A 16,749-nucleotide genomic window follows, 5' to 3' on the forward strand; every position below is an offset into this window, starting at 1 on the left:
TATGTTTTGCTTTCGTCCAGTGGTGATTGATGAAAATAGCGAAAACCTAGAGGAAAAGAAAACCATGAGTGTCAGGTTCATACTTATTTTGATTGGGAGGCGAAGGTAGAGTGGTTCACTTTCCCTAGCAACGTCGTGTAAGTCATTGCGTTTCAAACACGATTTTATGCGATTCGGCGCACCAGTGAGACGACAATTGGATTGTTGCGGCGAGAATAGATGCGCAAAATAGAACATTTATTTTCATTTGATGATTTCTGTTAAATAAGTATTACATATATGTTTAAGAATTGATACTAAATAGATACTTTTCGGTGAAAAGATTAAGCAGTACAGTCCACAATACTGTATTGCGTGTAAATGTATTACGTCATTGTGCAGTCGACCAGTTCTGCCAGATTACAGGCTTGCTTTACTTCGTCGAAGAACAAACCTGGCTGACACTGCCGAGGGAAAATATTTCCCCGAACGCACCTATAGTATACGTTGCATAGCTCTGGATGCCTAAGGTTCTGCAATTGTACAGATTCTTCGCATTCAACCATCACTTCTGGTGGTGCCGGAGGAATATCTGGAATCTAGCGCAGCAGATAATTTTATAAATAGAAAGGTGTTTGAATGAAATGTTACGTAGATCATACATTACAAGTATTGCTTTCGTCTTCCTGCACACACACCAATTGCGAAGGGTCAAACACCAGCCCATCTCCACAAGATCGCAAAAGTGCGCTCTCCAAAAGGCACACAAAGTAACTGAAAAAAAACGGAAAAATACTATTAGCGAATTATAATTTTACAGAAAGTGACAAGAAATGCAGTGACCCTCCATCGGACCATCTCTCACCCTTTAAACGTTAGTGTTGACGCCCTTTATTAGGCGAAAAAAGTAAGTAAAACTTTCTTGTCAAAAGATGACTCATATCGTGTAGTTAAATATTTATAAACATACTATTCTGTTAAACCCATATATTATTTCGCAAAAAATTAAATTCGTGATCGTGATACACCATTATTAGAGTGACAAGACAAGAAAAAAATGATCCCTGTCGGCCCATCCCTGAGTCGATTCCTAGTCCCACCAGGAGTAATTGATCCAAATTTGAAGCAAATCGGACAAGTCTAGTTTCCGGACCAACGTGTCTGAAGTTTGTTCGGGAATTTTTGACAATTTACATGGAGAAAACAGACTATCTCGCCTTTTCACCGATTGCTGAGACTATATACATCAGATTACCACTGCAAGCGTATATCGTCGCTGTTGTGCTACCATATTACAAGAGCCATTTAGCACATTTCTAGAAAAACGATTTTTAAAGTTTGAAATTGAATATCTTGAAACCTATAAATGGTAGAAACAATTCAGAGAAGACAATTGATGCTTCTATCTATTCTGTATTAATCTTTCAAATATTACTAAGATCGGTTGGCTATATTGCGAGATTTTACTAAACATGTAAATAAAGGTCGCACTCACACGTGTCATGGGTGTATATTGATGACAAAATTTGTATGGCGTGTCATTTACTAGTAACGGATCTATTTTTATTTTGTTCCTAAGAATTTTTCACGTTCAACAAGGTACTCTTTATGAAAATTGGTTGACGAATAATAGAGATATATGCACGTGGAAATGATTAAATTTAATACGGATGATAAAAGGCCCTGAAAACCCCAACTTCTTGTATTCGGACAAAATCGCAAAAGCTCCGGTAGATTTCTGAGATATTTTCACGTTAGATAAACTGAAAAATATGTATGATTTACTTCACGAAACAGAAAAATTGTCGAAAATGGGAGAATCTGGGGACAAAGTGACCCAGTACCCCACTTTTTCCTATTTTTCTAGAAACGAGCGTATCTCCATTCAAATACTAATTATTTATTATTTTATTTAAAAAAGGCATGAATTGTAATTTTTTGAGTGCTACCACAAAAGTATCCCAAGCATTTGGTATATTTTTTCTCCATATTTTCCCATAGTACCAATTTCAAAAACTTCAAGAAAAGTGGGCGGGGGTCTAAAATTGTCCAAATGGTAATTATTTGGCATCTTAGCTAACTTTGAAATTTGCCACATTTTGAAGGGGTGGGACTTTGAGAATTCTAAAATGAGTAATTTCTAGCAATGCCTTAATAGCCATGTTCTATCTCTCTTTCTTGAAAAGTTAGTGTTAGCGACCTCTACTATCCTAATCCTACTATTGAGATAATCCTAACCATTGTTTCATCAAAATGTATATTTAATAGGAAGTAAGTACTGTTGCATAGTCATGTGCTGCCAGGCCCCACGCCCCCAGGAGTAATACCGAGAGGTAGTCCCTGGGGGGAACAATGGCGGAGCCCAATGGAGTTTAGTCGGTATTAATGGCAACGTCACCATTCGAGCCCGATTTGCCCCCAGTACACCCCGTGTGGTAGCTTGGACACCTACTAATAGCACGTGTACTGGGTTAGTACGTAAACGTCTTCCCCATTGTAAAAAAAGGCCCCATGCAAAACTGACTTCGTTAAAAAGTTAATAACTTCTTCGAGCAAAGTCGGATAGACGTGCAGTCTTCGACAAAGTTGTAGACAATTAATTTATCTTTATTTTCACTTGCAGTGATAATCTAATGCATACAATGCCACCTATCGACGAACTAGTAAGTTTGCACCATCTAAATTGTCTAAATAATCCATACAATCTTCAGGCATGTTGCTCCGGTAGCTACACTTTCTTTTCTAATATATTTGGTCAATGCGTTAGCACAACCGAGCCGTGGATCTTTCGTGTTTTTACAATATGAAAAAATAAAAAAATAACGTTACAGCATGCCCGTCCGGTCTTGTTGACGCAGCTTGCTGCTGCGTGTTGAGATCCTCTTTCTTGGTGATGAAACACTAGATGCGTTGCCTGTCGCACCTTGGGGGTCATTCGGTCCGTCTTCTCTCGCGTTTTCTTTCACGTCCATGTCGTCATCGGTACTGCATTTATGATGCTCACGGTTGGATGTTCTTATTTGTTGTTTGTGCTTACGGGTCACTGTTGTAAATTCTTCTTCATCGGTATCTGATTCCTTATCGGCGGTTGTTTGTTTGTAAACATTTGGTGTAATCGTTGTTACTTCAATGTTTTCCGTGGTGTAACGGCTAATCACAATATTGGCATGTAGGAATCTACCCTGGGTGCGTGACGTTCGTTGAGAATGATCAATAACTTGAGCTGATTTGCATGAGAAGATCAAGTAGGAGGGAATAGGTTTTGTCGGACGCATTCTCACCACACGAACATCGTTGCGAAGTCCTGAGAATAAGATCCTCCAAGTATCTTCCATAACACTATTCATCTGTCCGTTTTTTTGACATGAGTTGCTTGATAGCGGAGGAACTAGTACGTGGTACCAGGTCATGTAGCTTTATTTAAATACTGTCATCGTCTATATACGTTGGGATACTGTATAAACTATCATTAAATTCGACGACGTGTTTCAAGTTGTCCTGCCAAGCGAATGATTCTGCTAGACTAATGTTTTTGAACATAATTAGTACCACATGACGTAAATGATGGAATTGCACCGCCTTAACTTCTGCTACGTTGAGCTTCATGTTCACCTTCAACATTTGCTCCATTTCACGAATTGAAGGTCTTACCGAGTAGTCAACAGCAACACAGATTGCCTGCAACGGGATATTAACTTGCTTTGCATTGTCACTCATTGTTTGTTCACGTTTCACACACTAGATAGAAGGAATCAATTTTTGCTTTAGCAAATAGACCAAGCGGCACGCGGGTAAATTTGATTACTTGCCCTGCTATAGCAGCGGAGCGATTTCTAGCTTCTGAACTGAGCAAGATGAGAAACCTGACTGAGCTGGCTGGACTTGTCCGATTTGCTTTAAATTTGGAACAAGCATTCCTGGTAGAACTAGAAATCAGTTCAGGAGTAGGCTGCTTGAGTCCATAAATTTATTATTTTTCTTAGCAGTCTAACCACTATGTGTTGTTAGGCCCCATGAAAAACTGCTTCAGACAGTACTATCACCAAAGTCTAATAACTTCTTATAAAGTAGTACGATTGATTTGCAGTTTGCGACAAAGGTTTAGGTAATAAAATTATTCTTCTTATTTTCACTTGCAGAGATAAACTGATGCATATAGCACCACCTAGTGGTGAAAATGCAACTTAGTGGGTAATATCTCACATAATCTCCAAACCCTTTGGTCCGATAGCAAGACTTGTCCTATTTGGCACAAGTTTGGATAAGAGACTCCTGGAGTCCTGGTGCGGCTAGGAATTAGCTCAGAGGTTGGACGATTGAGTCTTCAAAAATTCGTGTTTTTTCTAGGTAGCCTACTGAACACGTTTGCAAGGAAGCGCTCCAGTTTTTGAAATTTTGATTAGCTCTTAGTTACGGATGAGTTATTTTTTTGTTAAACAGAAAGTACTTACTGTCGGCAGCTGTTGACACTGGCCAGTGTTCCAGTCTCTTTACCAACACAAACTTCTAATATACACTCCGCTCTTTCCGAAATATCACACACTGACATAAAGTGGTTGAAGAGTAAGCTCGCCGGACAAAAACTTGTGGCTCCGTCGCATGAATTAACGCAGCTAATGTACCGTTCGCAATATTCTGGATGGGCAACCTCTCCGCCATACATGGGTAATACTGTACACAATGGCTCACATATTTCCTCAGTAACAGTAGTTGTACTGGTTTCTTCATCAACAGTAGTACTCGTTGTCGTTTCAATTGAGGTCTCCCCATTCGTTGTCTGATCGACTGTAGTACTGGATGTTGTTCCCTCAACTGTAGTGTCTTCGTCGGTGGGTTCATCACTGGTCGTCGGAGCGATTGTAGTACCTTCAACAGTAGTTTCTCCGTTTGTGGGGTCTTCGCTGGTTATCGTTTCGACCGATGTTTCCCCATTCGTTGTCTGATCGACTGTAGTACTGGATGTTGTTTCCTCAACTGTAGTGTCTTCGTCTGTGGGTTCATCACTGGTCGTCGGAGCGATTGTAGTACCTTCAACCGTAGTGTCTCCGTTTGTGGGTTCTTCGATGGTTGTCGTTTCGACCGAAGTTTCTCCATTTGTTGTCTGATCGACTGTAGTGCTGGATGTTGTGCCTTCAATTGTAGTGTCTTCGTTTGTGGGTTCATCATTTGTTGTCTGATCGGCTGTAGTGGTAGATGTTGTGCCTTCAACTGTAGTGTTTTCGATTGTGGGTTCATCACTGGTCGTCGTATCGATTGAAGTCTCTCCATTCGTCGTCTGGTCACCTGTAGTGCTGGGTATTCCTTCTTCCGTTGTTTCGGTGGTGTTACCGGTCTCTGTAGTAGATCCTTCCCCATTTTCATCAGTAGTAGTTTCGGTTGGATCTTCGCAGTCTACGTTTTCTGGTAAATCACATAATTTCTCTACTGGGTTGAAGTATAGCCCGTTGGGACACTCTCGTACTATCCCTACATCATTCATACAAAATATGAATAAACGACAATTATTGGGATATTTCTGGAGTTTCCCATACGTGATCTTCACTGATCTAAACACGCAGGTAACTGTTTCGATGACATCGCGAATGTAAGGACCGTAGTTGTTTGGAGTTTTAACTACAGCACATAAAGCAATCCCCATAGAAAAGGCCAGCACAAGAAGTTTGACCATTTTCGCAGGCAATCAGATTCATACTAATTAATACTACGCTATATCTCTAAAAGATTGCGAGGAATGCTAATCTAATCTACAGGCTGCTTCGAAACTTGCTGAAAAAACAACATCAGGGCTATCATTAAAATCCGAGAAATATGCTCAATATCATAAACTGTTTTATAATACATATATCCGGTTTCACTTTAGCTGGATATGATAGATCTTATTCAGTACTGACCAATTGTGAGCAAATTTTTTATTCATCTATCTTATCTTTTTTTTTCGAAAACCTCTGTTGAAGGCGGTGAATAAATTAATGTAACAAGAGAGTTAAGGGAGATTATCATAAAAAAGATCATAATCATACTGAATTTTTGGAATGGCTAAAAAAATTTCCATATTAAACGCATAGACATTTGTATCACTGTGGATTATGAGTGAAAGCTCATTTCGACCACAGTATGATACAATCCGTCGGTTATCGTTTTTTGACAAATATGCCCAGCAATGGACGTATTTTCTGTTTATGTTATTGACTGTGATTGTACAAATGTCGCGAAAGGTGAAGTCGGCACGAAACATTTCAAGTGGATTTGTGATAACATTTTTGCTGAAAGTTATGAGAACACAGGCAAGTATCTTTCCTCCAGAATTTGTCTTTATGTCAATTTGGTTCTTGAACCAAAGCTGTGGAAATTTTCCTTCATGCACAAGGTGGGATATATTCATAGTTGCTGTATGATTATGTTTTTTCATTTTTTATTTCGACAATGTTAGTCGCATTTTCTTTTTTACATTTTAACGACATTCAATTAGCTAGAGATTACTGGGTAGGGAAAGTTATGAAAATTAGAGCCGTAGTACTCAAGTAAGACCAAGGATGTGAATTATACGGCGCGAAAAACTAGAAGTGACAGGGTCATTGGAACAGGCCTAATATCCTATGGGCTTAATTTTTGTCTTCTGCTAATGAGGGTCGAGCTTAGGCAGCATAACTACGAATCACTCGAGTTCACAGCATGTCTCCTGGCATAGACAGACTTGTCCATATTTACCGTGAGAACTGGTGACTAATGAGATGAATAATGGCTCAGCTACCCTATGGTTGTACAAAATAAATGAATAACACTAGTTTACAGCATTTCTGAACTCAATAAGCTGGTGGTCATTTTCAATGTAAAATCGTGTGGTGAATCCGAAAATGAAGTACAAAAAATGTACAGTAAAACAGTTTCCAAGTTACAGTACAGTGAATTTAACCTTTAAAAAAAGTACGTTCGGTAAAATCCAGATATCTTCGGTTGTAGTGGATCGATATGAAAGATTATTATGTTGACTTAAAAGTAATTAAATTAACGCACGGTCGTTTGAACATATCGTTTAAATGCGACTACTGGTCCTGACGTTATTTACGAGTTTATTTAATTTTTTCTTAATTTTCCCTCACTTTTTAAAGAAAAATGAGCGTTTGGTCAATATTTTGGGCAAAATAAGGGAATCCTGAAAATTATATTTTTATGAGAAATTAAAAACTGCTGATAACCAATGAAAATAAGCACTTATTAGTTTAAATCGGACGGAAATTGTGAAAGTTGTTCAATTTTTTGTAGAATGAGAATTTGTGAGTTTCCCAGGGTCAACTTATTGAACCGTCTCGATTCCAATTTTCCTAGAGCTTGTTAGTTAAAATAAAGAGTTTTAAAAGAATTTAATCGGGGGTAATATTCGAACTCGTTTATCCAAATGATTCAAGACTTATGATAACAATAACTTCAGGCTCAGTGGACTAATGCCATCAAAATATTGTCATTAAAAATACGCACAATATTTACATGTGACATACAGAATCGTATATGTACAGAATACGTTGTAAACTGCACGCTCCACAACGCCTTGATACACATATCGGAAATTTATGACGCTGCAAAATGTTAAATGGTGGCCTAGCTTCACAAATGATGACTTATACACCTATTTCATCACGCTTTGTTCTACTAACAATTTATTTTGAGTTATTAAAACATCTAGAAGTTTGTAATTTGAAATTATATTGGATTCACATTGGCTTCTACGACGTACCGATTTTACTGTACTGTCCACAAAACTTCAATATACTACAATACATTGCGTAATCAAAGTACAATTAGAAAATATTCTACGTTCTTCAAATGATTTTGAAGTTCAGATTTCCTAAAATAAGTCTTGTTCGATGTCCTACATAGTTTCAAACATGAACTGTCAGATGTTGTTAGAAGGAAAATAAATTAATAGTTTTACGAATTATTGATTTTATAATACTTGGCGTATATAGTATCACATATATCTACGGGCTCGTATAGTTTGTATTAACATTGTACAAAACACAGTTGAGCAGCTAGCGTTTCAAAACACGAATTCAATGACGTGTTTTATATCATAAGAGTGTTATTTTATGTTACACACTCGTAAATATTACACGCAGTATTGCATACCAATCATTCAATGACTTATAACATCATTGAGCCTGAAATTATTGTTATCAAAAGTCGAGAATCGTTTGACTAAACGAGGTCGAATATTACTCCGGATTAAATTCTCAAAATATTATTCATTTTATTTTTTAAACAGAGTTCTTACAGAGAATTCCTCATATATTGTTAAACAAGCCCAAGAAAAAATTGGGATCGAGGCAGTATAATAAATTGGCCCAGAGAAACTCAAAAATTCCCATTCTACAAAAAAATTGAATAACTTTCACAAAATCCATCCGATTTAAACTAATAAGTGCTTATTTTCATTGGTTATTACCGGGCTTTAATTTCCCATAAAAGTATATTTTTTTTGGATTGCTTTATCTTGCTCAAAATCTTGCCAAACGCTCATTTTTTTAATTAAGCAAAAGTTCAATAAACTCGTAAATAACGTCAGAACAAGTATTCACACTAAAAGATAAAAGCACTGCGGTTGCGGTAAGTGGTGCGGTTTTATTGTTTTTTTTTGCGGTTGCAGTGCGGACAATCTATTTACCGCCCACATCCGCACCGCGACGATCCCTATCCGGTAGTAATGTGTGTGTTTTAATAATGGCGTCAATTTTATCTTCTGCTCTTGGTAAGTATATCAATGTAGAATCTCTTTTTATATTAAACATTCATTATTTTTTCAGGTAAAATCCACCTGACGCGACTAATTACCAGCGACAACAATCATCCGCATCCATCTCACACAGTTCCACTAGTTCGACTCAAACCAATGGACTTCATCAATTCCACATGTCGATCTATTCTGGAAATAATTTCGAGCAAAACGCTGAGGCATCGTCACAGTCAATGAAACATCACTGGTATAGAGTAGACGTTCTAACAGGGCATTTTCGTGTTTGGTGCCATATTTTGCATCTATATGAATATATTGTTCAGCGATTAATTTACCTATAAGTTGTACTAAATTTATTTTCTGAACGAATTAAGATAGAATACTTGTGTTTTCGGCCCAACTTTAAAAAACTCAATTTCTTTATAAAAATTGCAGAATACATAAGTTATATAACAAACAAAACTTTTTTCGTGAATTTTTCCGGTAAGATCATGCAAAACCCAACTTTTTTAATATTTTTTCTATACATCGAATAGTTTTTGAGTTATCAATTATTGAAAAATTTTCAATTTTATAAACTTCAAAAACTTATAACTTGACAAAAAATAAAATTCAGCCAAAACAAAAAATGCGTGTCAATTATTTTTATCTAAGGAATGCAAGAAATATTTTTGGAAGGGATTAAAATTTGGGTTGTAAATTTGACGTGGAATGACCCTTAAGTAGATTCATATTGTAAAGTGCTTCAGCAATAATGTTTCTAATATAGACAAGAAAAAACACTAAAAAACAACAAAGAGCCAGCTGGATCGAGTTTGACCAATCCCGGAATTTATTAGTGAACAATTTTTAAAACAACAGCATTTAGTCTTTATCTAATCACACAGTAATATTTTATTGGTGTATACTCGCGAACCTATAGATCATTTTTCGTCGATTAGATAACTCTTTTGTGCAATAATAACGGTCAATTATAGATTTTGGCTTTAGTTTTGATTTCAGCGCAAATCCGTTATGGTCAAATTATTGATTACTTTTCTATCGGTCCTAGGAGTGATATCTCTCGAAAGCCGTAGCACGCACGCAGTGGAGGTACCATGTGAAAGTTCTGGAAGTTCAATAGAACTGCAGAGTGTGGATAACGATTGCCAAAAATTCATCGTCTGTGTTTTAAACGTCGGGACTGAAATCAGTTGTCCGAATGAGACCTATTTCGATATTCGGACGCAAAAATGTGGCACCGACAACAGTCAGTGTGATCCTAAACATTGTCACCCTGCTTGTAAGCATATTACTGAAAAGGTAGCACATGAAGACGACTGCACAAAATACGTGCAGTGTAACGCCGATTGTACTGGTGAAACGGAAACATGCCCTGCGGGTTTACATTTTAATCCGTTTTTGGAAGTATGTGATTCGCCGAATTTCGCCGAATGCATGATGCAGATTTGCTCGCATAATGTCGTCAACGATTGGGCGATTGTAGCAAGCGTCAACAGTTGCCAAACGTATCATAATTCGACAAAGAAAAAGTTAAACCATTAATTGCGTTTGTCCTATTTACAGGTATTATTTATGTTTTGGAACTTACGTGTCGCCGCAACACTGCGCAGCTGATACATTTTTCGATCCTGAAAAAGGTCGATGTGAGCTGATCTCTGCTGAAAACTCATGCGAGGTATGTAAAGGCAGTATTTATTTTGACAAGTTAGACTATTATACTTAACTCCTAAACAGATGAATCGACCTCCTTCGCCTCCTAACTCTGTGATTGAGCAGTGTCAACCGAATACGGAACTATTGTACATACCATACCCGGACGATGCATCTATATACTTCCGATGTCTGAATGGTAATCTAATGGTACTTCAATGTCCTGATGGATTGATATTTGATTTTGTAAATCAGGTATGTTCATTACCTATTGATAAATCCATTGAAATTTATTGATTAATAAAGACCTGGATAAACCAATTGTGTTTGTTATTTGTAGAAATAACAAAATGTTTCTACAATTGAAGGGTGGATATTGAAAGGTTGTATAACCGCCAGTTTTTTTTAAATTTGTTTTATTTTATAAAACCCTAACTTGATGCCGTAATTTTGGCGACAAGAGCAAGTCGAAATTAGCTATAGTGTATTGTAACAATGTTTAGGTCCGGTTTTTCGGGAAAAAGTCATGGTTTATTGCATAGCGAAAAACAAGAAACGTCGCATCAGCGACAAGGAGTACACGACGGAAGGGGCTTCGCGAAAATAAGACGGAATATACCATACTAACTAGTGATTGGTTAGCTGGAGCGAAAAAGGCCAAGCGCAAAATAAGAGAGTGAATGGTCTGTTCATGCCGAGGTAGGTTGGCGCAGCGAATGGCAACCGCGTAAGGGGTAAACCCAGCCACCCCGAAGCAAGACAGAAGAGTGAGTGTATAGGCGTATAAGTGGACTGCCTCATGCCAAGACGGGAGGGTCGTAGCGTAGTATGTTGGAACTAAGCTATCGATGCCTCATGGCGTGGCAGAGGAGTGAAAGGGTGAGCATCCAAGTCAGTCTCACACTGCATGTTAAGGGTGAGCATAAAAGTCAGCCTCACAGGTTGGTAGCAAGCAAGGAATGAAAAAGGTGAGCACAAAAGTCAGCCTCGCATGGTATGTCAGAAGTGGGGCCTAAGAAAAATGTCCCACATGGGATGCCAGAGGGAGTGACAAAGGTACAATAGAGTGGCACGATTGAGAGTGAATCAGGTGATAGGGTGAGCACCCAAGTCAGCCTCACATGTATGGGTAGGGCGAGCACAAAAGTAAGCCTAGCAAGGAATGAGTAAGGTGAGCACACAAGTCAGCCTCGCATGGAACGTAAAAGGTGAGCACAAAAGTCAGCCTCATGTGGGAGTGTTTGAGAGTGAATCAAAGTGTGATTTAGAGAGCACCCAAGTAAGCCTCATACAGGATGTATGATCGCGTGAGTGAGAGTGAATGAGTACATTCAGTACAGCCATCCCCCCAGAAGTAATACCGAGAGGTAGTTCCTGGGAGGAATGATGGCGGAGCCCAATGGAGTTTAGTCGGTATTAATGGCTGGTCACCATTCGAGTCCGACACGCCCCCAGTGCACCCCGTGTGGTAGATTGGACCCTACCGTTAGCACGTGTACTGGGCTAGGACATAAAGGTCTTCTCCATTGTAAAAAAAAAAAAAAAAAAAAAAACATCAGATCATTTAATGACATTCTGACGTCAACAATATATTTTAGTTACACGTCTTCAGCCATCCAATGCGGCATCTCACCTAATTGTCGAGTAGAGATGTCACACGACGACATTTTCCGTGTTCGTGAGCAGAATGCCTTCTAAAACAGTTCAACTATGCAACTGACACATGATTTATCAAAAAACCGAACGATTTACAAAAGACGAAATTTTTACGTGATCGTGCAAGATTTTTGGCACTCCGCGATGCAACTGGACGTACATAATCATTAGTACTATTATTGTTCGGGGATAATAAGGATTATTTTACTACTCCAGTGTGGTAATTCTCCAGAGGACAAACTCACAGTATCACATTATCATAAATTAGTTAGTGTAGAGACGTTTCGAGTTCTTCTCTTCAGAATCCGACATTAACTTAGTGACAGGACTAAGCTAGCGCCGGATTGACGCTAGCTCCAAAAAATGAATCAGTTTTGATCAAATCCCAAGTCCTACGTGATGTCTCGCAAATACCAGGAGTTCTGATTTAAGCAAATGAGAATTAATGAACCGAAACTTGGTTTGGCTTAGCAAACCAATGCAATATGCTCAATGCTATATTTCTCCTCAGTGAAGAAAGTTTAGGTAAAAACTAATTTTATCCACTAAGAAGAATATTGTTTTGAACCACATTTGCGCGTGAAGAGCACAAAATCTTTAACTAAACTAACTGACCCGGCAAACTTAGTCTTGCCCAAAATAGTAATCAAGATTGAAATTATTTCGAGCATTCACGATATCAAAAACCTGTTTAATCCACCTAGCGGTGTAATTGTGCCTTTCTCAATAACGAATACTAAGATTTCATCGTAGTTTATATTCATTGTAAACTTTCTAATGCTTTTTTCAGAGAAAGGTCCAAACGAAATCACAACCAATATTCGGTGGTCTGAGACTTAGTTTAGTGGTCTTGAGCTTGTGGGGAAGAAGGGGTGTATTAGCAAAATGTGAAGGAATGAATTGTTAATTGAATTAATTGAGAGACATTTTAGCGTTTTTTTTCCTTTTTTGCTTTCATCGGAGTATCGGAGTATCGTAATAAATCTGTCCATCTTTTCCCACCATGCTGTGTCCGTCGTACCCAACATGATTCCAAATTTTAAAAATGTTGTTAGATCATGAACGCCTCACTGAAATTTCTGTTTTTTCTGTTTCAGTAGTCAAGTGCTAAATAACCAGTACGTCATGTCAACCTAAAAATATTTTCCGAGATCAACAGCTTTCAGGTTTAAATCGTTATTTTCTGGTGTCAAAACATTATATACTTTGGCGTGCTTTAGAGAGAAAAAAAGATGGGTGCGTAATGTCAGAGACATAACCGAAGTGAAGAAGTATACACTTTAGGCTGTTAATGCGAATGCTACAATTTTGACTATCTTCTGATAGGTTATATTAACACTAGCTATTTCGTTATTTTGAATGAAAATACCGAAATATCGGTACACGTACATCGAAACCTAAAATATTCTAACATATTTGTTGTTGTTTATTTGTGGCTTTAACCTCTGTGGGTCATTCGCCATTTCCAACATATTTATCCTCATATGATAACCCTGAAAAGAGCATTTAATGAAAGTGAAACAATTCATTTGGCAACAGTAAAGATATACTTGTACCGTTATTTCGCTATTTCCTCTTTAGAAATATCGAAATAACTTATTTTAATAAAACCTTTCAGAAATTAGTAAAAATAGCAGCATTCGTATTTACAGCGTAAAGTGCATGCTACTTCATTACGGTAATGTCTCTAACATTACGTACCCATATTTCTAATCTAAAACAGAAAAACTGTTCTGAAAACCTAATAAATGCATAACCTAAGGCGAGGTACACTTTTGTGAAATCTCGAAAAAAAAAACAAAATTACAACAAATATAGCAAAAAATAACGTGTTTGTCCAACGAGCATTCTATCCCATTGTTGTAGTAAATTATGGCTCCTTGTTGTGGTGACGTATACCCACCGACAATCTGGCATGACACTCTATTTTTAGATTTGGTAAGGGACCATTAATAAATTACGTAACGCATTTAAGAGGGGGGGGGGGGCGGAGGTCCGACAAGGTGACATGTTGTTACATGTGGGGTAGGGGAGTAAGCTAGAACGTTATGTAACATGTTTGTACTGAAGAGAAAAAAATTCAAAGAAATTGTTACGTAATAGGTTAGGGGGGGATACAGAAATTTGTGACAATTTATTACATGGGGGAGGGGTGTCAAGCTTGGGCAATTTTTGCGTTATGTAAGAGATTATAAGGGAGATGGCGCAAAAATTGGTAACTCGTACTGTCAAACGGACATTTGTATTTGACAGTACGAGCTACAAAATTTTGCTTCAACTCTTCAATAATCGACAAAACTGTCATATATTGTTTAGAGTTCCTACAATAAAAATCTGGTCAAGAGAAAGTTGACAGCCATAGCTTCAAGAAATATGGCTCAAAAAGTTGGACTAAACTTGAAATTGTTGAAGCGCGCAATAATCTTAGAAATATATGTTTCCGGTTTGTTGGAGAGTTATCAATTATCTAATATTTTATGAAGATAGAACGATATTTGACAAAATACCTGGGAATATGCAAAATTCAGAGTAAGGGGCCGTACACAAAGGACGTAAGTTTTCTTCGACGATTTTACCCCTCCCTCCCCCCTCGTAGCATTTGCTCAAAAAATTCTAACCTCCCCCTCGTAAATAACGTAGCATTTATCTACCCCCCTCTCATCCTGTGCAACGCGGCCGGGGATGAAAAAATTACATATGTTAATTATTTACAATACATGTCCTTTCAGAATTTTAAATACATGTCCTTTCAATTATAACAGCAAATTGCGTACAAAATAAGTCCATTTCATGACAAACATAGTGTTGATAGTTTTGGGCATGAAGAGAAGTTATCTAAGTTAACAATCCTGCAATTGCCAATGACTCTAAGAAGCATACGTTAATCTAAATTACTAAATTTTGTTTGGTTGAATCCGAAGAGAAAATTTAATTCAGCTTATAAACTAAGTCTACTAGTTAGCAACGTTAGCTAACTAATGTAGCAAGTAAGCCGGCGCAACTTCAGTTTCTATTAATAAGTGTAATGATCAATCAAATCTTCACATTCAAATATCTCGGGGTCTGGTTCGGCTCCAAAGGTACCTGTGGATGTCACATTAGGTATCTGAAACAGAAATGCCAACAAAGGATCAATTTTCTCCGGATCTTGTCGGTGATGGAGTACGGGTGTTTCTGTTTCCGTTCCGCTGCCAACATACACTTCATCAAACTGTAAAGAATCCAGTATCGTTGCTTGCGCATTGTACTCGACCCATACGATGAGTTTCGAAGTGCTGGCGGGCGTTCTCCCGCTAAAAAATCGATTTTGGGAGCTCTCATATCGATTGCTCATCCGATGCGATATTCTGAACCCGTTGGTGATTGAAAACTTCGAGAGGCTCGTCGAGCTTAATTCTCAAACCCGATTTATGTCCTTGTACTTCGACTACATGGCACAGAGCATCAATCGTTCTTCGTACAATCCCAACCGTGTCCATTTCCTAGATACTTCTGATTCTACTGTGTTCTTTGACACAACCATGGAGGAAGAGATTCGTGGAATCCCGGATAATATACGCCCACAAGTGATCCCCAATATATTTTATGATAAATTCCGAGAAGTCGACTGTGTTCTACACTGACAGATCAAATCTCGATGGGTCCACTGGCTTCGGTATCTTCCATAATACTATCATCATTCATTCAAGCTCAATGATCACGTCGCAGAATTAGCTGCTATTCAGTACAGTCTTGGCATCATCGAGACTCTGCCCACAGATCACTACTTCATCATTTCTATCGAGGCTCTTCGTGCGGTGAAGCCTAACACTGAAAGCCATTCGATGAAGAAAATAACAAAACAAATTTTTGTTTTCCTAATTAGTTGATTTCAACAGAAAAATGAACAACGTAACTAAATTTTCTCTTAATTTTGAGAGATTCTCAAATAATAGTTATTGAAAATTATTATTGATTTTGATTCAAGACGCACATCATACGAAATGACAGCAAGTAGCTAAGATGCACACCTTACTGAAATACATCAAGGTAGCGACAGCAACTATGTTCATACACGCTGGGCATAACGGTTAAGCACGTAGGTAGTTGTCTCAGCTTGGAAAGCTTGTTTTATCCTGGACGCAACTACCTGAACCAGTACACAAAAAAAAACAGAAATTCAACTGACCTCATTTTGGTTTTACCTAGTTTTTCTTTAAAAACATTTCAATAAAGGGATGATTTTTATTGACATTTTTTTCAATACATGTGCACTGAAAATTGAAAGTATTGTCGAAAATTGTCAAAATCATTCTATTTCGGATTTAGTCGATTATATAGTAACATTTCAATTATTAACCAATGTAATATGCAATATGATAATTATTTTTCATTGTTTGAGATTCCAAACTAGATGTGGAATAAGTATGAAGTTTTTTTTTGTAGTGCTGGATAGTGTTTGTGACTAAATAGAAAAAAAATATACCTTTTTTCTAAAATTCAAATCAATCAATTTCCAACAATCCTTAAATATCTTTGGCTATTTCGTCTCATTTAAGATTGCAGTTTATAAAAAGATAACATTATGAGAAACATAACTCTGTATTATATTTACGTGTTAATTACTGACATACGGAATTTTTCAACAATTTAATTCCATACCTTTCATCCGTCGGTCGGTGAAACAAAACGTTTGAAATATCCTATGTTGTATTTTACGATGAAGCAGTTTAATTCAACAATGAGATTAGTTG

General features: G+C 37.5%; 2 protein-coding genes across 2 annotated transcripts; one reads left to right on the plus strand and one right to left on the minus strand.

Moving 5' to 3' along the window:
* Window positions 1–224: 224 nt before the first annotated feature.
* LOC131687339 (uncharacterized) lies at window positions 225–5,647 on the minus strand. The gene is made up of 3 exons (XM_058971417.1): window positions 4,431–5,647; window positions 642–753; window positions 225–578 (listed from the first exon to the last, which is right to left on the minus strand). The coding sequence occupies exons 1-3, from the start codon at window positions 5,645–5,647 to the stop codon at window positions 366–368; spliced, it is 1,542 nt and encodes a 513-aa protein (XP_058827400.1). The 3' UTR covers window positions 225–365.
* Window positions 5,648–9,713: 4,066 nt separating this feature from the next.
* On the plus strand, window positions 9,714–10,667 carry LOC131694178 (probable chitinase 10). Its single transcript, XM_058982658.1, has 3 exons — window positions 9,714–10,215; window positions 10,274–10,385; window positions 10,445–10,667. Exons 1-3 carry the CDS (start codon window positions 9,722–9,724, stop codon window positions 10,655–10,657), a joined length of 819 nt encoding a protein of 272 aa, XP_058838641.1. The 5' UTR covers window positions 9,714–9,721; the 3' UTR covers window positions 10,658–10,667.
* Window positions 10,668–16,749: the final 6,082 nt, after the last annotated feature.

This window comes from Topomyia yanbarensis, chromosome 3, assembly GCF_030247195.1.
Source record: "Topomyia yanbarensis strain Yona2022 chromosome 3, ASM3024719v1, whole genome shotgun sequence".
Lineage (NCBI taxonomy): Eukaryota > Metazoa > Arthropoda > Insecta > Diptera > Culicidae > Topomyia > Topomyia yanbarensis.